This window comes from Rutilus rutilus (genome assembly GCF_951802725.1).
Source record: "Rutilus rutilus genome assembly, chromosome: 6".
NCBI lineage: Eukaryota > Metazoa > Chordata > Actinopteri > Cypriniformes > Leuciscidae > Rutilus > Rutilus rutilus.
In genome coordinates, this window is record NC_140214.1 from 28,651,547 (window position 1) to 28,674,264 (window position 22,718).

General features: G+C 38.0%; 1 protein-coding gene across 1 annotated transcript in view; it reads right to left on the reverse strand.

The window, feature by feature from the left end:
* Positions 1-22,718, reverse strand: part of LOC311292744 (3',5'-cyclic-AMP phosphodiesterase 4B-like) — a 51,110-nt gene that overhangs the window by 22,012 nt on the left and 6,380 nt on the right. Inside the window, exons 2-4 of the mRNA XM_084412542.1 lie at positions 18,712-18,838; positions 13,316-13,366; positions 12,372-12,592 (exon numbers count right to left, since the gene is read on the reverse strand). Of these exons, the coding sequence (XP_084268668.1) occupies positions 12,372-12,592; positions 13,316-13,366; positions 18,712-18,753 (314 nt within the window). The 5' untranslated portion in view covers positions 18,754-18,838. The remainder of the gene's footprint in view (positions 1-12,371; positions 12,593-13,315; positions 13,367-18,711; positions 18,839-22,718) is intronic.

The window sequence follows — 22,718 nt, forward strand, 5'->3', positions numbered from 1 at the left end:
GGTTCAATGCGCTGTGTGAAAGGGGCTATTGAGAGTAAACTGCAAAGTGGACCAGACTAAATTACTTTGCAAGAGAGAAAAGAATTTTTTTAGTTTATGAGAGTACACACTGAAGTGTACTCTCAGTAAACTATTAGTTTAGTAGTTTATACTACAAGTATACTTGTATGTTTTCTTTAAGTGAACATAACATTATACTTATAGTTTACTATTTATATATTATTTTTGCACTTGCAGTATACTATTATGTTCAAATATAGATATTATTTTTTTATACTTGAAAAATACCTTTAACTGTACTGCATTTTAAAAACATTTATTAGCTTCATGCATCCTTTTTTATCAACACTTGAATGTCGTTAAGCTTCATAAAGAAAGGCAACATTTTAAACAAAAAAGTTGAGAAAATCACATTTTTGTCAAAGACTAAGTTACACCTTGATCAGATTCAGAACGATGATCAAAACACAGGTGGAGTAGATCGAGTCCGACACCCCCAAAGCTTCACAGTCGTTTTCTCTTCATGGGTTCGACATTTCTTTTGGTAAAATTAAGCAGTTTTGATTTACACGCTGTTTAATGTTTGATGATCACGTTATTTTACATTTGAGTGAGCAATCTTCTATCACTTGTTTCAGCTTGTTCTTCTCCTTTGTTTGATATATATACACCGTATAACAGTGAAAACATGGATAGCTGGAAAATTCAGTCAATGGTGGGGAAAGAGTCAAATAGAATTAAAGTAAATTCCTATGTACACTACCAGTGGACTAGCCAACACAACAATTCAGATACGCAGAATTAGAAACATAGCTGTTTCAAACAATGTAAGTTTCATAAGACTGTATATGAAAAACTATGTAAAAAAAAAGTATATTTAATAGGCTACTCGATCAAAAGAGTTAACACAACTACAAGCAAAGTATACTTTGAATACTTAATTATACTTTTAAGTATAACTCGATCAAAAGATTGAGTACAAGTACAGGCCAAATATACTTGGACTTTTCTCTCAGTGTAAGTCAAGTACACTTAAGTGTAATTTTAAGTATATTTCTGAGAAGTATATAAAATGTAGACTGAAAGTATTGTATAGTATTGTATAAGTATTGGGCAGACATTGTAAAATCTGGTTCCTGAAGCAAAACCAGTTGTGATGCTGGTCAGTGTAACATGAAAAGCTCAGAGGCCTGGAACACAAATCTGATTCAGTCAGTCTCCACAGAGTGAAGGCCGATAAAGTCATTAGGTACAGGGGGGGAAAAAGCACACAAAAAGCAAAAAGGAAAAGGAGAAAGAAGGATGTCAGAGTTTAAAAGAGAGATGTATACAGAAACTATTGAGTAGAAAATAATGCAGTCAATGCAAGAGCTAATAGAAAACAGCACTGAACAGAGATGAAAACATTGAGAGGGAAGAAAGGAATTGTGGAGAACAGGTCAAAATTGATGCTTTGAAGTGAAGGTCATTGAGCTGCCTGCTTCAGTGAGAAAGCAAAGCAAACCATTTGAGAAAGACAATTTCCCTTAAATAATGTTATATATATATATATGTGTGTGTACTGTATATATTTATATTGAAAACGTCTCATGTTACGACTGTAACCATTGTTCCCTGAAAAGGGAACGAGATGCTCGCGTGGTTCATTTGGCTTCGAGTTATTCAAATGCATAGGCGCTGCGCAAGCAGGGCTCTGGGTGGATGCCCCTGGTGTAAATAAATCTAGCGAATTACCTTTCCCCGGGGACATCCTCAGCGTTGAAGGCTCCCCTTTTGCTCTCTAAACCACCTGAGGCGGTCTCTGAAACGCGTATAGCCACAGATCTACATTGCCGTGCAAAGGCAAGAGGCCGTAACTTCGTTTTTGGTCGAAAATGAGTTATTGATATTTTTGGCACATTCAAGATCTCCTTTGTCATGTGGATAAGTATCTTGAGTCAATTTCATTGTTTTTTCGAGAAAATAATGGGTTGTCTTAACAGTAACTCCCAAAAGCCTGTGAGAAACCAAGGCAGAACCCCGTTACACCAGTTACCGCTCTTTGGCTTTGTTTTGGAACGCTCAAATTGAGTTACGGTACTCTGTCTTTGTTTAGCCGTGCATCAATATTAAGTTACTGTGCCGGTGTTCTGCCTTTAGCCCCTTTCACACAGCGCTTTGAACCCGGGAAATTGCCGGCAAATTGCCATAGCGCCTTCTGTGTGAACGCAAACACGACCCGGGATTGATGCCGGGATCGATGCCGGGTTGGGGACCTAATAACATTGCCGTGTTCAGTCCCGGAACGCGCGCTGTGTGAACAAAAGCCGTAATATTGCCGTGTCGTAGTGATGACGCTGAAGCCGGGATCGTTCGCAAGCTGTCAAACGGTACGTAAAGCGCAAGTTTAAGAGATCGCAGCTCATAAGCAAACTTAAGAGATTACAACTTTACAAGTCACATCGATGTCACGTGTCTTTACGGCATTTTTACGGGTTGTGTGTGAACGCACTCTCTGATTCCGGAAAATCACTGGCAGTGTGAATGAACCAAAATCAAACGAACCCGGGTCACTTTATCCGTGTATTTTCCGGAATCTCTGTGTGAAAGGGGCTTTTGCTTTACTGTCCATTAAAATTTGCAGTATTTAAATCACGGTGTAGCCTGTGTACAGCTACCATCAGTCCATGTAACCTCTGAAATGTCCTCAGAGGGACAACTTTGTCCTGCACAAATGTGATCAGTTTAGTATGTTCTGAAACCGCTCCATTGACAAACGTGTGATATCGCAAAGGATATATGCAGAGTTGACAGAAAATTTTTACACATGCCGCAGCAGGTGAATACAACAAAGAACTAGCGCCCCGCCTCACCCAGGTTGGGTACCGGACCTGTTTGAAACACTCATACATCTAGCTGCCAGAGTGCCAAAACGCCGCCGGCGCCTTCAGCACCCGCCCTGAATACAGTCGAGCCGAAGCGGCACTTATAACAGGGAGTGATAATAATGTGCATACAACATAATGAAGCAACAAGTGTACTGGTGCATACAACATCAAACCCCCTGTTGCAAGCAGGTTATACAGACAATCACAGCATCCAGCATAAATCCACGGGACGAGCCAAGTTCACAATAATAGGGCAGACAGCTGAAACCCACGCATACTGAAAATACGCAGAACACAGAAGATTGTGCTATGAATGCATTCGTCAAGGTAGTCCAGAACGTGCTCCCCACTGAGTCTCAAAGGGGAAAGCACTGCGTTCATACTTTTCGTGAACGTACAAGAAGCGCGACACCTTCGAACACGAATCTCAGGAAGCTCAAACTTTAATCGAGGATAGTAAGAATGCAAGGGCTTTAGATACAGCTTTGGATGCGACTAGCTTTGTGAACTCTGTACATTGTTCGGTTCCGGCTGTAGAGCCCGTGAAGCAGGGCAACTGGGTGACCGTGAAATGCTGTAGTCGCAGGACAAAACACCGCTCTTCCGTTTCGATTACCATAACAAATAGATTCTCCCCACTCGGTGAAACACCCACTGATAATCCTGTTGAATGTGCCCTAGTTATTGGCGATTCTATTACACGGAACGTGAAAATAGAGACACCAGCCACCATAGTCACATGTTTGCCGGGTGCCTGACATCAAAGCAAATTAAAAGTGCTGCCTAATGCTAATCGTAAATTCTCTAAGATTATTATTCACGTCGGCACTAATGATGTTCGACTTTGCCAGTCGGAGATCACTAAAATTAACATTAAAGAGGTGTGTGTAACTGTAATTTTCTCTGGCCCCCTTCCTGTTCACCGGAGTGATGAGATACTTAGTAGACTGTCCTCACTCAATGGCCGGCTGTCTAAGTGGTGTCCGCAAAATAATATAGAATTTATAGACAAGGGGAAAAGTTTTTGGGGCAGACCTGACCTGTTGAAAAGATATGGTATTCATCCCTCCTGGGATGGTGCTTCTCTTCTCTCTAGTAATATGGCATGTGAGGGACCAAGCAGTCAAGGAATGAGGGCCATAGAAATATATTCACAAAAAATATATTTTACTGAATTCAAAAAATCATATACAAAGGTTTCAAAAGGAAACAAAGTCCAAATAATCCAAACAAATGTTTAGGCTTATAAAAGAGATCAACAGAACAAACTAAACTCAAACAACTGAGTATGTGTAAAGACAAACTGAAGTGATCTCCAAGCTAAACAGCAGGGACACATTTATACAAACGGACTAGTCCACATTAACACATAAGGGAAGACAAAAACAACAACTTCACTAATACAACAACAAAATCAATACCAAGGCCAGTTAAATAATTACACTATAATTAAGTGCACATTTTTAACACAAATAAAATAAATCTAGGAAAAAGAACAAGCAATTAGGAAAGAAAATACCAACACAAACATTCGAGAACCCCCCCACAGTTAATCTGCTGGTTGGTAGCGGCAAGCGGAACTAAAACAGCAGTTGAAGCGCCAAGCCAGCCCTTAATTTGCGCGGACCACAAACGGAACTTGCCGATCACCATCCGAAGCTCCAGTCATCCACTCCTCAGCAACACAGCGGTAACTTAAATGATGTGTGGCTGCATCGGGGCCATCACATGGCACATAGTCTTAGAGCGCAAACATGAATTGGGGCTCAGGTCAGGAAGCAAACAGACTGGCTAAACCGACTGTCTGCTAGCTGTCTCACGTCACTGAGGTCAGATAAATCCCATCACATAGAGACTATTTCACCTAGATATCATCATATAGCTACTGTATCTGTTCCCCAAATAAGGAAATACAAATTTTTTTTTATTGATGTTCAACAAATAAAAAACAGATTTAATACAGATGAACAAATGATAAAGCTTGGGTTGCTGAATATTCAATCCCTTTCTTCAAAAGCGCTTATTTTAACGATATGATTACAGATTATAAACTAGATGTGCTGCGCTTGACAGAAACCTGGCTAAAACCAGATGATTACATTACTTTAAATGAGTCCACTCCACCCCCCAAGATTACTGTTATAAACATGAGCCTCATCTGAAAGGCAAAGGGGGAGGTGTTAATGTAATTTATAGTGATATCTTCAGAATTACTGAGAAGTCTTGTTTCAAATACAATTATTTTGAAGTGTTGGTGAGTAATGTAACTATCTAGTTTAAATGATAAATCACATTTGAGATTTGTGCTGGCTACTGTATACAGGCCACCATACAGACTTTATCAAATAATTTGCTGATTTTCTATCAGAGTTCGTACTGGCTGCAGATAAATTCCTAATTGTTGGTGATTTTAATATTAGTTAACAAAAAAGATACATTGGGATTGGCATTTAAAGACATCTGAACTCTATTGGGGTTAGACTACACATAGGATTTAGACCGTACCATAGTACTGAGACAGCTCTCATTAAAGTCACAAATGTTTTGCTCTTATCATCCGATCGTGGTTGTATCTCTCTATTAGTGTTACTTGATCTTAGTGCTGCATTTGATACTATTGACCACAACATTATTTTAAATAGACTCGAAAATTATGTTGGCATTAGTGGAATTGCATTAGCATGGTTTAAATCATACTTATCTGACCGTTATCAGTTTGTAGCAGTAAATGAAGAGATGTCTTATCGATCACAAGTTCAGTATGGAGTACCACAAGGCTCAGTACTAGGACCGTTGCTGTTCACTCTGTACAAGCTACCCTTGGGAGATATCATTAGGAAGCATGGCATTAGTTTTCACTGTTATGCTGATGATACTCAGCTCTATATTGCTTCACGCCCTGACGAAACTTACCAATTCACAAAATTAACGAAATGCATAGCTGATATAAAAAACTGGATGACTACTAATTTCCTACTACTTAATTCTGAAAAAAATTGAGTTTCTAATTATTGGACAAAAAACATCCTCAAGTAATAACCTAGAATACTGTCTAACACTTGATGGCTGCTCTGTCAAGTCTTCGTCGTTGGTTAGTAACCTGGGTGTGCTCTTTGATACCAATCTTTCATTTGAAAGTCACGTTTCTAGTATCTGTAAAACCGCATTTTTCCATCTTAAAAATGTATCTAAATTACGTCATATTCTCTCAATGACAAATGCAGAACAGTTAGTTCATGCCTTCATGACATCAAGGCTAGATTATATAATGCTATTATGGGTGGTTGCCCTGCACGCTTAATAAACAAACTACAGCTGGTCCAAAACACAGCAGCTAGAGTTCTTACCAGAACCAGGATGTATGACCATATTAGCCCGGTTCTGTCAACACTGCAAACCTGTCCACCACCGTTTCAATCGCAGTGCCAAACAGTCCCAAGGGCGAGACAGGAGCATCAAAGAGGACAGCTTCATCTGACTCCTTGATCCCTGACAAATGAAGCCAATCACTGATCTATATAAAATGACGTAATTATATAGATCAGTGCTTATGACTCGTTTGAAAAACAATTCATTTCATTGACTCAGAGTCGACTCTTACTTTTGAAAGACAATAACTTTATATACAGTGCACTTTCAGATTTAAAACTTTGCAGGATGTTTTCATTCACTTGAGCTATGTTACACACTACATGAAAGGTCATTTTCAAAAATCCATAATAGTAATTAAATTAAATTAAAAGTTTAATATTTTTTAAGCCTATTAAATGTTACAATTTATGACTTTTAATTATACTGTAATGTTGATTGGCTATAATTACTCATTTCCTCCCAGGAAATTAAGAAAAAAATCCATTTAACAGAGACATCAGTAGCAGTATTGGTATTGATTATACTGGCCTTCATGCATAGTATTTAGCATTAAACATATTTAAAATAGACTGTCTTTATGCTGTATCTATATTAATTTGGAGATTCACTAGTTAATTCATTTTAATTGATTGACAGCACTAATATTTAATATATATAAATATATATATATATATATATATATATATATACACTCACCTAAAGGATTATTAGGAACACCTGTTCAATTTCTCATTAATACAATTATCTAATCAACCAATCACATGGCAGTTGCTTCAATGCATTTAGGGGTGTGGTCCTGGTCAAGACAATCTCCTGAACTCCAAACTGAATGTCAGAATGGGAAAGAAAGGTGATTTAAGCAATTTTGAGTGTGGCATGGTTGTTGGTGGCAGACGGGCCGGTCTGAGTATTTCACAATCTGCTCAGTTACTGGGATTTTCACGCACAACCATTTCTAAGGTTACAAAGAATGGTGTGAAAAGGGAAAAACATCCAGTATGTGGCAGTCCTGTGGGCGAAAATGCCTTGTTGATGCTAGAGGTCAGAGGAGAATGGGCCAACTGATTCAAGCTGATAGAAGAGCAACTTTGACTGAAATAACCACTCGTTACAACCGAGGTATGCAGCAAAGCATTTGTGAAGCCACAACACGCACAACCTGGAGGCGGATGGGCTACAACAGCAGAAGACCCCACCGGGTACCACTCATCTCCACTACAAATAGGAAAAAGAGGCTACAATTTGCACGAGCTCACCAAAATTGGACAGTTGAAGACTGGAAAAATGTTGCCTGGTCTGATGAGTATCGATTTCTGTTGAGACATTCAGATGGTAGAGTCAGAATTTGGCGTAAACAGAATGAGAACATGGATCCATCATGCCTTGTTACCACTGTGCAGGCTGGTGGTGGTGGTGTAATGGTGTGGGGGATGTTTTCTTGGCACACTTTTGGCCCCTTAGTGCCAATTGGGCATCGTTTAAATGCCACGGCTTACCTGAGCATTGTTTCTGACCGTGTCCATCCCTTTATGACCACCATGTACTCATCCTCTGATGGCTACTTCCCGCAGGATAATGCACCATGTCACAAAGCTCAAATCATTTCAAATTGGTTTCTTGAACATGACAATGAGTTCACTGTACTAAAATGGCCCCCACAGTCACCAGATCTCAACCCAATAGAGCATCTTTGGGATGTGGTGGAACGGGAGCTTCGTGCCCTGGATGTGCATCCCACAAATCTCCATCAACTGCAAGATGCTATCCTATCAATATGGGCCAAAATTTCTAAAGAATGCTTTCAGCACCTTGTTGAATCAATGTGACATAGAATTAAGGCAGTTCTGAAGGCGAAAGGGGGTCAAACACAGTATTAGTATGGTGTTCCTAATAATCCTTTAGGTAAGTGTATATATATATATATATAGATGGAGCTCACAGTGAGTATTAAACCATTCTGTAGTCTCAATGAGTGTTGAAAACTAGATAAGTCAGTAAATATTGTACATGATAGTAAAAAAAAAAAATATATCTGAAGTTTTTACCTATATTGGGTGATTGTGGAAATAAATGCCTTAAAAATAATTATTTGGTACCTTGGAATGTTTTTAGTGATTTATCATTAGGATCACTGCTTATAGTTTACTACTAAGTTGTATAACAATATCTACTAACCAACTGTCTGTTTTGGGTTGACATAATGAACAGAAACAATGCAAATCAATTATAAAAGAAAGGACATTGAGAAGGAATCTCAGCTGACAGAAAAATAGGTCACAGAGCGACATGGTTAAAAGGAACTGGGAGAAACGACATTGGGCGTTATGCCAGAAGGTTGCGAAGGGTGTCTGACGGCAGACTCAGAATGATATAAAAAGCCGTCAAGGGTTGATAGAAGAGCCTAGAAACTATCACCACCTCTTACGTGTATGTGTGTGTGGTAACAGGCAGCTATTGCAAGAGTCTAGTTACTGCTGAAAGTGCAGAATCATCATAAGTGGCATCTGGAGGGCAGAAACTCTATAGGGAATATGAGGACCCAACAGTATATATTTTTTATTTTTCACAAATTCATTTTTTACTTTTTCTGAAAATGTGAAAAAAACTCACCACTGTGCTAGAGTGTTGATGGTGATAGCTAAAGTGTTTTGTGTAGTAGCTAGGATGTTGCTAGGGTGATCTGGGTGATTGATTGTCCAAGTTAAAGAGCCAGGAAACATTTCGCAAATGCTAAAATAAAATATATATAAATATATTTAACAAGAATGCAATCCTTAAAGGAATAGTTCACCCAAAAATGAAAATAAGCCCATGATTTACTCACCCTGAAGTCATCCTAGGAGTATATGACATTCTTCTTTTAGACGAATACAATCGGAGTTATATTAAAAAATGTCCTGGCTCATCCCTGAATTTGACACACAAAAAATTGCCTGTAGGTGTGGGTGAATGTGTGTTTGATCTATTCCTGTGATGGTAAAGCTGAATTTTCAGTGTCATTACTCCAGTCTTCAGTGTCACATGATCCTTCAGAAATCATTCTAATATGCTGGTTTGCTGCTCAAGAAATATTTCTTATTAATATCAATGTTGAAAACAGTTGTGCTGCTTAATATTTGTGTGAAAACCATGATACATTTTTTTTCAGGATTCTTTGCTGAATAGAAAGTTCAAAAGAACAGCATTTATTTGAAATAGAAAACGTAACTTAAAGGGACACTATGCAAGATTTGTACCTTAATATAACAGCTTCGAAATCTTTTCGATGGTAAACAAACTCGTAGTAGGGCGAATCATCCCGATAGCAAAGCGGGGGGGGGGACACCACTGGCAAAACCAGCAATGCAAGTTTTGAGACAAATCTCGCGAGAATCACAACTTACTTTACGGCACAACGTCACATACATCAACAACGTATGAAGCAGCCTCTATGGAAGACACTAGCATGCATTTCAGACGTGAATCATGGTAGAGTCGACTAACTAGACACAGGTGGAGAAAGGTAAAATAACCAGACACTAATGAGAACAGGTGCAGACTAGACAGAACATAATTGTGACACTTAAACTGTCACTTTTATTTGATCAATTTAATGCATCCTTGCTAAATAAAAGTATTAATTTAAAAAAAAAAAAAATCTTACTGACCTCAAACTTTTGAATAGCAGTATGCACACATACATGCATACAATATACACAGTATTCATGTAAATATAGCAATTAACTTAATTTTTTTATTTTTATTAAACTTAATAAAGACCTCTTAATTGTTGGCTTTAAGTCAATTGGGGCAAGCAGTGTGGGGCCAAGATCTGTGGGAACGGAGAGAGGCCGGTCTCGAGTTTCTCATGGAGGAGCTTCGGAAGGATAAAAGGAGCAGCGACGGCAGTGAAGGACCAGGCCTGGATTATATATGTTGTGCTTTATTATGTTTATATGCAGCAGCCATCCATGAGGGGCTGCCGCTTTACTTTCGTCGTTTGTTTATTTTATGAGATTAAAGTTTCGTTGAATGTTCGCCAGTTCCCGCCTCCTTCTTTCCTGAGCTTTAACTTTGCTACATCAAAGGTTTTTTTATTTTTTTATTAAACCATTGTTATAGATTTGATCACATTATTTGCAATGCTTCATGAGATGAGCGTTTTCATATACTATTTTATGTACTTTTTTGCTTCAGATCATAGCTAATGATGTATTGACTTTGATTCAGATGTAATGATGTGATTCCCTTCTGAGCTTGTTGGTTTGGTTTATTGCTTAGATCTCTGTAAACAACGCCTACAGAGAAATACTTCTGTAACCACAGCTTCAGGAAAATCAGACGGTCACTGTTTCACTATTCCGATCCTTAGAAATGGCTTGGATACCTCCCTCAGTGACGGTCGATAGATTTGTTTTTAACCCATTTTATAGCTCACCGGGTGAAAATTCAATTCCATAGAAAAGTAATACCAGCACATCAATAAACCACACAATTTCATTCATGTCCAAAGGCACAAATGCTGCACTTAAATATGATACAAATTTCCCTAGATTAAAGAGTATAATAATCATCCATCCCGGTGGCAAATATATTCAAGAAGGGCTTTTGATTTCAATAAAAGCTCACAGTAAGACTCAATTAAAGCAAGGATACAGCAAGACAAAGCTGCAAACACTGAGTCTTACCAGGTATGAGACACAGCCACTGTGAAGCGTCTGCGTTGGCGGATAGTTTTATTCACCACCAGCTTTCTGAACATGCCTGGGGAGTTCTGAGGTGAGTCTCTTGCACCAGCTGTGTGATCTTTCACATCAGACTGACAGCCTGTGTCCAAACTGATCTCCATCCTCTGACTGACAGGGCTAATGTCAGAATCTTGTTTTAGATCCATGAGGAAGTGTCATACACGGAGATTTGTGAAAGCACTAAGCCTTAAATCCAGCGGTTTGGCTGTAGAAGTGTGTTGAGGTGCTATGTAGGCCGGACTCTGTTTACATTCAGTCTCTGTCACAATCTGCTTCAATCCAACCCTTTTCCCTTTATCCTCCCCTCTTGCCTACTTGTCAGGCCTCTGTCCAGAACGCCCTCCCCTCCCAAGAGTCGCCTTTCTGGAACATTCTTGGAACTTCTACATGTGCAGCCTACTTGGCCCAGTTTAGATGGAGTATGAACTTGATCCAGACAGACAGGTGCGGATGGAGAGGCGGAGTTCAGTGAGACATTTGTTAATGTTAATACCAGGTTTAAACAGCAATGTTTCACAGCTGACAATTTTTGATTGTATCACCCAAAACAGATGGTAAAACCAGGTGTAAATGGGGTCTACGTGAACTGGTTTAGCTTAGTTTCGTTTATTTTACAGGATTACTTAAGGGTTAATTGATAACATTTATTATGTACTGTATATTCCATAAAAATAGAATCATTTTATTGTAGTGTGAACTCCTTGGCATGTTCTCAAAGGAATATGACTTCAGCTATGATGGGCTACAGTGAGCAGAATGAAATGAGAAACAAGCCGATTCAATAGAACACAAGGTAGTAACGCAGTCATCACGCGTAACATGACAACTGTGATTTCAGTGCCGTGTCAAGACAAAATTCTATAAAAAGAAGCATTCAGCATTTGACATCATTATAGAATTCAATAACAAAATAGGCTAAAAAGTTGATTTTTTTTAAAAGTTAGCTCAACTTTTTTTTACAGTTATTTATATATATATATATATATATATATATACAAACACACACACACACACACACACACACACTACCAGTCTAAAGTTTAGAATAATTAACATTATTAAATTAAAAAGGAATGGCAGTGGGCGGAACTAATGCGCAACCTGCAATCTCATTGGCTGGCGCTCATCTATTACCATCCCGTTTTGATTTCAGCAAATCAGTTCACCCGAACACTGACAAAGTGATTAATATTCATGAACCCAGCAGCTCATCAGTCCTTAGTGCATCGTATATTGTTATTAGTAGTAGAATTAGTAGTAGTATTTTGTATCTTGCAAAGTACAATAAAATGCAAATTAAAATACAAACCACTTAAAAGTTTAACTTTGTGTCATCTTGAAATATTTATGCGCAGACACAATTTTCTTATGCTGTATTTGCCGTTGCATTCAAAATTGAGCTTACCTATCAGGAGGAACTGGTGTGATATCTATACGTGGTGGAGTAATGAAGCCCAGTGACGTGGGTCTGGAAACGTGATCTTCTTGAGGACTGCGGGCCCTCTCTGTCTGTCTCCATGACAGCGGCGGCAACACAAGGGTTCCTGAGTGCCGTCGGGGGCCTCGCCAGAGATCCACGCCCAATGTAGCGCCTGAAGATGTAGATCCCGAGAGGTCCTTGCTGTCCTAACATAATAAGAATAGAGCAGAAATGTATCCACTGTTTAAGAAACACCTACACACAGTAGGATCATCTATTAAATCGATACTATTTAATACATAAATGAACAAATGAAAGAATATTTGCAAAGAATATGGACTGTTTACAAAATCCTGTAGTGTGTTCATGCCTCTGAAAGTCCTTTCTTCTTGTTTTTCAGCTCTTCCCCTAAAACCACCTGTTATACACAATCCAATCAATTCACTAGCCATTGAAAAAAAGAGTGAAAATTGTTTCTACACAATCACCCCCACCCCCACTATACTTATTTTTACAATCACACAAGTTTTATGAAACACATCATTATGGGAACTTACTAAAAATGACTTTTTCAGTCAGCTTGGCACATAAAAGATGTCCTTCTCTTGGTTTGTTTAGGTTGGGTTTAGGTTAGGTTTCTTTGGGTGATCTGCGGCGCTCTAGGGAGTGAGCCTCTCAATTGCGCTCCATGACTGATATATAGAGCCCTTTTCTGTTTCTACTACTCCAGAATGTTGACTCTATCTCCTGACAGTTCTTTATAGATACAGCGTGTTTAATGTCTGGCTCCCTCACAGTGATTGCATATCACTGTCAGTGTAGCCTCTGGACAACATCCTCTTTTAACAGCCTATAGCAGGACACTGAATATATCACCACAAAATATGTTTATAGTTCAATTAGAATTGCCAGGAAGAGAGGAGTGTTACCAGGAATTCCTCGAGCACAGCCTGTAGATTGGGACCATACAACAGGGATAACTGATGAGAATCCAGAAATTGAGAAGGGAGAGACAGAGAGAGAGTGAAAACAGCTACGGCTTCTGTTTGACTGCTTGAGTATCAACAGAAGTTTAAGGCTATAACTCTGGGAAATCTATTAAACACGTTGATGGACAGCTGCATGCAATTGCAGGAATTGGGTGGATCTCATGAATCCTAAAGTAATGCTATAGTATGATCATATGCATTTTAATGTTTTTATACAACAACAAATAGGGACTAACTGAATATACAGTACAATGTTGTCATTTGACATACAGTGGTGGTCATAATTAATGGCACCCCTGGTAAATATGATAAAACGTTTGAACTTTTCTGGATCCGCCATCAAATTGATAAGTTTAATTATATCAAGTGCTGTGAGAAAAGGCTATAAATCTCCACCTCCGACATCCTAACACGCTATATAGCCTACTAGCCGAGACACCTTCTTTATGTGTGAAGTAAAGATGTGACGTAATGACGCAAAGACATGCTCGAATTTCCCACGGAAATCCACCAGTACCACTGGAATTAAAAACATTATTGCAAGCTTACCGTTTTGAATCGAGCTAAGGCAAGCAGATAGTTTTGAACACTGGCTGGTTATGTACTTGCTCAAATTTATTTTGGATCATTTTTAACCCCAAAAGGTTACAGACTGCAGCTTTAAGCATTAAAAAATACACAGACATTGGAAGGGCATTGAAAAAATGACTTCATATAAATGAGAGGGCCCAATTAATGGAGGGGAAATTAATTGAAAGGAAAGGGGAGTCCCATGAGAAGTGTATGAAGTATCATCTAATAATCATGTCATGCTTTACAGATGTTACAAACAGTGGAGCCAATGCAATACAAGTAATGCCGCCTCAGTTCAGACAGCATTAAAGCCCTGAAGGCTTCTACGCTCTGGAGCGAATGAGAACAACATTGAGGACGAGAGAGAAAATGAGAAATTTCCATTGGTTAAATTGAGAGGAACATGCTGAAGGGTAACACTGCCCATAGGCACTGATCTAATAAATAAGTAAACAAATACATAAAAGAAAAATAGAGATATACATGAACACTATGTCCAGAGGCCGGACGATCGCTGGGAGGATCAGTTACCTTGGCAACCACTCTGACTCCTTTAATAATGAGTTTGATTGAGGGTTAAGCAACAAGGCTTGTCAGTAAACACGCACAGCCAGTGTTTCAAGAGGGGAGGATAGAGTCTTGGGTTTGGATACAACTGGAGAAAACCAATGCTTGGCTTCCTTTGGGCTTCACAAAATCCACTTCAAGTATTTAAAGTGGAAAAAATGTGGCTGCCCATTAAGAGTGGAATAATGGTGTTACTTTATGCCCTGCAGTTTGGGGAAACAGTAAATGCACAAGTCAATAAATCCCTTAGAGACAGAACAGACTCTCTTCTGTAGCTTAGAGAAACAGATGGGCAGCATGTCCTCTTCCTGCGGTCATGTGAGAGTCACAGCGCACACCCTTCTGCCTCACATTCACAGAACTGTAAAACCAGACTACTAATGGTTCAATATGTGTCAAGTGAGAAATTGACAAATAATTGTGTGCTCTTTGAAATACAAATTTCATAAGTAGCTCATATTATTATTATTATTATTAGTGGTTAATTTCAATCAAAAAAGGGAATCTGAGCTATATCTCGTAATATAAGTATCACATTGGCTTAACACACTAAAAATGATTTCTGATCGTACACTGGACTTCTGTTCTATTTTTGCATATTTAAAATGTCAATAACATTGATTGGACAAATACAGCTCGCGGCAGACATGCGACCTGTTTGTCCAGCTGTGAAAATGTCCACTGCTGCAGTTAACAAATAATACGGAGAAATAATATTTAGATCCCTGTTTATTGCACACTGTAAAAATGCCCCGTTAAATTTACAGTAAAAAAACGGGTAGTTTTTTTTTGTTGACAATGTTTCAGATTTTACAGGATGGTACCTATATACGGTACCTGTATATTTTACAAGTTATAACTTTATATTTCATTAAGTGATATAATTTTAATGTTAATCATTTCATAACTGATTATTCACTGTTCACTGTTATTGAACTGAACTGAATCAACACTGAACTAAAATGAGCTGAATAATGACACTATTGTCTTCGGTAAAGCTGCTTTACAGCTGAAATTGAATTTGTTTCATGATGAATTTTGCAACATTAACACTTTTGTTTTCCTCTTTATTACTGTGAAACTGCTTTGAAATCAATTCTATTGTATAAAGCGCTATATAAATAAATGTTTGCAGTCTTTGTACATCTGAGTGGCAGAAAAGCTCAAACTCAGCCTCCACTCTAATCAGATGCACTTGTTCTAGAGAAGGATTTCACTGAAGATGTGGATGTTAATCATAGGCAGGAGAGGTGAGGGTCAAGCTTTCATTGAGTGATAGCGAAAAAGGGTGAGAATAGCCTTTTCCGACAATCAATATCAACCTCATTACTTCCCTTTATTGTGCACATACTTGCAAACAAGTGAAGGTACTGTTCCTCTATATACAGTAACCTAATCCAGACCTTGGATGTTCATGAATTCTCCATCTCCAAAAGGCTTTGCTGAAAGCTATACCTCAAATGAACAATGTTAATACTGAGTACAACTTTTTTTAAAGGTCATGTATGTCATTTCTGTGTGATTAATGCTACGCCAGATGGAGAATAAATAACCGTTTACCCAAACACTTTCAGCGCTGCTTCCACCAAACCTACAGTCACATCAATCATTTTTCAGACAAACCGGTTGTTCTGTTTCAAAGACATGCCATGGGTTGAGCCAGAAGCTCTAGGTTATTTAAATAAACAGAGCAATGTCTTGAAAGCATCACTGAGTGACAGTTTTAACATTCTGAGAAATCACTGCAGCATCCTCTGCATAATAAAGTCAACATGAAATCACTTTTGACCAAATTTACTCGGAAAATTTATCGGGTACTATTGTGAACAATTTATTATTGCACATTTTTCCAAAGGAAAAAAATTGTCTTCGCAATCTACCAAAATCACTCAAGTCCTTCACTCCAACCTGAATAACTGTCATAGAGACCCATGTTCTTTTAAACGTTTTGCTAATGTTCCCTTTAAGGCGAGACACTACAGGTGAATAGGGTAAAAATCTTAACTAGCAGATATCACCATGAAACTTTCCCAGTTGATTAAGATGAGAAAAAAATTTATTACAAGTTTTCTGTAATTTAATGTTTAAATATGCAAATAAGGCAATATCTAATCAAATATGCACTAATTTGCATATATTTTAAAAAACGATATCTGAGTGTTGGATAAAGCCAGGTTAAAAATGATTTTTTCATTGTGTTCACATATTAGATGGGAAAAAAATTACAGAGGGATTTATGGATATCTACTTTTGTTATCCTGTAAATCAGAAAATACTGTCAATAGCCTTAAAAAAATGATTTTCGCCATGTTTTTTGGAATAAAATGTTATATAAATCAGGCTAGGAATAATATATTTACAAATCCCTCTGTAAATGTCTTCATAATATAACTAGGTACAAGTCTGGAAAGTTTGGTGTATATAGGTGCTACTGAAGTGGAGATTTCGGACTTGGAGTATGAGAGAAAAGTCATTTTGAGAAAACGGGCTTTAAAGATTTATCATCAGCCAATGAGATTGCGCATTCAGCCCTTTTACTTTCACGATTGGTTGCTGATAAAAAGGAAATTACCATATTTGGATCCGACAGGATTGTACACAAGAGAGAGAGCTTCCTAACGGTGCATGTGATGACAGGGTGACGGCAGAGATCGCGGAGCAGCATGTTGATTTAGAACGCAAACTTTTGTTGAATTTATGAGAAATCTACAGACGCAAACAGACAAAGCGTAATAAAATAAAGACCTAAATGTGTATTTCGGACTTTTTTTCAACACAAGTCTGAACATGAAGACATGTTATTGAAGACAAATATCCAAAAATCTCAAAATTGACCAGTAAAAAAACCCGATGTTTTTGCCTGCCGTGTCTCGCCTTAATTGATGAAAATTCTATTTCTGAATGTTTTCTTGGTTATGAGAGCATTAAGGTAAAATTCCATTTAATCATTTAGCAAACGTTGTGGGAACATTACTTATGAATGTTCTCTGAACATTCTGAAACACGTAGTAACGTTTAAAAAATGCTAGACGAACATCCAACTAAAACGTTTAAAGTGGTGAAAATCAAGTTTTTAATGTTGTTTATATGCCTATGTGGTGTTTTTAATATGCTTTAAGACAAACAATGTGCAAATTCATAAGTCAGCACCATGGCTGAGTATTGAAAAAACACTGTTTGAAATCGATGGTGTTTCTGATGTCACATACCTTGTAACCAATCATGTCAATGTGTGACCATCAACAAGTGGATCTCTGAGCTGGAGTGGGTGAGTGGAGGCGGGGCTAATTTGCATATTCATAGAACCGCGTATACTAAATGAGGCAAGGGTGTTACAATCAAGCTATTTTAAGGCATGAAGAAATGTTTTGGTGATTAAAGATGAGTTTTACGAGATCAAATTATTGACTACAGGGGGACTTTAAAAAAACGTTCCATGAACGATGTATAAATAATGTTTTTGTGCTAATGTTTTAAGAACATTATTAAAGACCAGATGAACAAACATTCTATTAACGTTACTGGGAGCACTTTTCCTAATCTAATCAATTCCTGAAGGACAAAAGAAAAAAGTTCCGCCGACATCTTGGAAGTAAAATGGGTAGTGAATGCAGTTTCTTTGTCTCTACGATGACTTAGCCTAACCCTAAATGTAGATGAAATACTAAGGGGAAGAAACACCTTGAGTGTAAATAATATAATTTATGTAAATTAGAATTAAAAGACTGTAAAACGATAAGCCTAACCAGCAGAGTTCAGGTAATTAAAAACATGAATAACACAAATGACTGCTTTTTTTCATCTCTGTTCTGTCCTTTCTCTGTTAAGGTTTTATGGTGCCTGCCATCTCTTTCCATGTCCCTCATAAATAGCTATTAATAATATGTGTATGCGTGTGTGTGTGTGTGTGTGTGTACTTAATTGGTTGTTTATGTTCTTGTGGTCATGCTTGCCTAGAGCTTGTTGATTGTTTTAGTTCTTTCTCTTGAAATCGAAGAGCATAACACAGAAAACCTGGCTGTATCTCTTCATGTACTGTACGTGTATAAGTTAACAAAGGGCAAAAACCAACAAGTGATTTTGCTAAACGTCTAAATAGCATCGGCCTCTGTGTATGTTGGAGTGAAGAAGACAGAAAAAGCACTGCGTAGCATCATCTTCTATTCATGTTTAAGCGCAACAGTAAAATGTCTCACATCAATAGGTGTCACTGCCAAAACACTCCGGCTCTTCCTCATGTTCTCAGCCGACAGCTACAGCTCAGAAGGTTCTTTTGTCTCCTGGGACTCTCCGCCCGGCATACAAATGGACTTCTGCTGTGAACTGTAGCCAGAAGAAAAAAATGTAATTAGCATAATTCTTCATCAAACCCTCCACTAAGCCAATTTACAAATTAAAAGTCACTATTGTCTCAGTTTTGTTATTAATTTCTTGTGTTAAATAACATGAAACTGCAAGACAATAAAAACCAAATAAACATCTAATTATAAACATAAGGGCGTACTATCTCACAAGAATAGTTCTAAAATATGATACTGTATTTCACATTGACTTCAGTCAAAAATACAAAATAGCACACGTGTCATTGTACATTGTAGGTTTGTTTAGATTCGTTTACTGAAATACAAAAAAAAAAAAAAAACATTTTGGGTGGTCAATATTTGTACACTGACTGACACCAAAATTATTCTTGTTTGTTTGCACGTGATAGCACCTGTCCTCGTGTTTCGATAAATTGCTTGTCACTCTTACATTGATGGACAGTTCTTCAGTGCTCGGTACAATCTGAACCGTATCTATACTGCAAGAGAGCAGCTCGATGAAACAGCACTGAGAAATAGGATAATGACACCCATTATAATCAACAGAACTGAGTGTAGAAAGCTTTGCTGATTATAATGGGTGTTTATTCTATTTTAGGCTCTTTACTGTTGCACAAAGGCAAGCAGACCCATGTATTGATAACTGAGTAAGTGTAATCTGACAACCTATTGAAAATCACACATTGGGTGTTAAATTATGTCATTACAGATAAAAAGTAAATGGACCACCCGTCAAGCACCATTTTACAACCGATTTGCACATGAGCAAATACCCTATATATTGCATCTTCCGGGCCCAGTCGTTCAAAAAGTTTAATCTGGATCAATATAATCTGGATTTGAATATCCCACGGTTTGCTATCCAGGATCAGACGATCTCTTAGACACAACAGATACTGATGGTTTGATCTAGATCAAAAACAAGACTTACATGATCCAATTTCAGAAACCGTTTTTTTTTTACAACCAATTTTCAAGACTTTATCCAATTCGAAAACCAAAATCTGATCATATATCTTTTGAACAGCTGTTCTGCCCAAACAGTAAATATAGTGCCTGGCATTGATGAATCATTCATATGCATCGGAGAAAAGTCCAATACAAATTCAAAAAAATGTAGAAATATTATATAATTCATGTGTGTGTTGTAAGTCTGAGGAAGGTCGATTGATCAAAACGTTGCAAATAAAATTTCATAATGATGCAAGCATTTATATATTTTTTATATTGGAAAAACTAGGCCCAGCAGATGTCTAATGTCTGGTACCTTTTTGTAATCTTAGCAAGCTAGTTAACCATAAACAACTTTAAGCAATCTAGCTAGGATATTATAATGCTGACTATTAAGTTAATTTAGCTAGTTTACTTTAGCTAACTTAATTTCAGGTATGATGGAAAACATGGTCTCGTTATGGTCATGGTCCCTATATTTATATATGTATACATTTTTCTCTGTGCACCGAATGTGCACATGTGCTCTTGCAATAACATTTACTCTTAGTCCATGAGACCGTAGGGTGTCCCTTTTGGCTCATAAGCATCCTTTTGATCTTTCTGTGATTTACCAAAGCCCACGGACTCCACAAATGCTGGCTCTAGGTAGACTACGGCCCTGTTCCAAATGGCACACTTCATATGCACTTTCGGTCTTGTGGACTTACAATGGCTTTTCTGAAACCTAAAATGACACATGGGACACCCCACAGTCTCATGGACTTAATGGACACACGCACGCGGCAGCCATTGTAAGTCCACAAGACCAAAAGTGCATATAAAGTTTGCCATTTGGGACAGGGCCTAGTCATTTTAGGTTTCAGAAGGGTGCTCGCGACTTCTTCCCGACAGTCAAAGCGGCGCTATGTCACGGAAGTGCGGACTCATAGGAGGACTGCGAATGTTTAGGGTGCCATGTGGGACATGTTTATACAATCACTTCTCAATTATCTTATTTTGGTTTGCTTTTATAATAGAAATCGAACAAGAAGAAATAGACTAATATGGTTGAGAAAAACTGTTACACTAATATTGGGTTACTTGCAATCGTTTCATATACAGTAGTTTGTTAATAATATCTGCCTATCCTTGTAGCAGATTTCTTCAAGTTTAGGTTAGTCAGATAACGACAGTGAATCACAGTCTTCAAACGCTGCCATAACAATGTCTCATAATTGGCACTGAGATCAGAAGTCTGACTGGAACACTGTATGACTTTGTGTTCCTGAGCCATACCAGATGGCTCTGTCCCCTGCCTTTGAGATCCCTGTCCAGCTTAAACATTAACCTTTTTCCAAGCATCATTTCTTTTAACCAGCTATGGCATGGAAATACTTATATTGCCTGTAGGCTACTATATTTTACCTGCATTCTTTTTGCACGATTTCATAATTAAAGAGGGCCTATTATGCCCTTTTACAAAGTCTTGATTTTGTTTTGGGGGTCTACTAGTATAGGTTTTCATGCTTGAATGTTCAAAAAACTTACCTGACCTTGACTTGATCTATTTTGGGCTGCAACCATACTGATTTATGACTGCAAGTAACAAGGCAAGATGATAGGATTAAAGCTACTCCTACTAAGATAAGTCTTTTTAAAGCAATATCACATGAGCAAAAGCACAGCTGATATACGGCCATAACACACTCCTGCAAGAATTAAATAAACAAGGAATAACAAAGGAGTGTAAGTGACAAAGAATCTCTTGTGTATTGTGCTAGTTTAAAAGATGAGTCAGAGCCTCCGTTAATAATTCGAAAGCATATTTAGAATTAGCAATGACACCTTGGGTCATTGGAGTAACAAGAAGGCAGCACAATTGTGCTGATTGATAATGCTTTTATACAACAGTTCATTAAACATGAAGTTAATATTCTGTAACTTATATTTAGACACACAATTGCTAGTTACAGTACTTCATCTGTTTTTGCTCCGCTAACTAAAACAGCTCCAAACGAAGCTGCAACAGAACCGTGACACCGGGTCATAGGGGTGGCACGGTTCACAAAACCCACGGTTCGGTTCGTATCATGGTTTTAGGGTCACGGTTTTCGGTTCTGTACAGTTCTTGTTGTTATTTTTTTCTTTTAATCTTTAACACTCTAAAAATTTACTTCAGCATATGATATATAGCTTAATTATCTAATTATTTATTTATTTATTTCATAAATGGGGCGTGTTTGCAAAACGCAGCTTCTCATTTCCCATTTCGAAGTAATATAGTGAGTGAGCGGTCACCGTGAGGAAACTTTCAGTGGCCCTGGAGGTCCATCCATCTGGAGAGCTACGTGGGCTGTGTCGGACAGTTCTTTGTCAATTTCTCCTCGTGTCTCGTGTCATAGGCGTAATTTGCGGGTGGGACATGTACCAGGGTCGATATCTCGCGGCACGGATGTACGGTACCAATACAAATAAATAAAACATCTCCAGTTAACTAGCAAATTTTTCGTTTCGTTCGCTTGTTAAATAAGAAGCAATCTAGCGCTGAAATTGTTTTTTTTTTTTATCAAGTGATCAAAGTGCTCGTTGCCGTTGCGATCAGTGGCGCTGATAGTGTTCTCTTGTGGCTCGCGCACACGCCGCACAGTCTTCACTCGGACGCGCGCTTCAATCCGTTGAGAGGACTCTCTATTCGTTCCGGTGAAATCACAAAGCAAAATTCACACAAATTTGTCCCTGCTTGATATACAACCACTGATAAACATAATCGGTTTTGATGAACCTATGACACGCTTGGCAAGAGTTCTGCCACTGGACCATTAAAGTAGGCTACATTTGTGAAACAGTCGACCTATGTAGCCTATTTATTCACGTGAAAAAACAACATAGTGGAGTAGATCTCATTAAATGTCTAAGTAAACCCAGTGTACTATTTAAATCGATTGCTG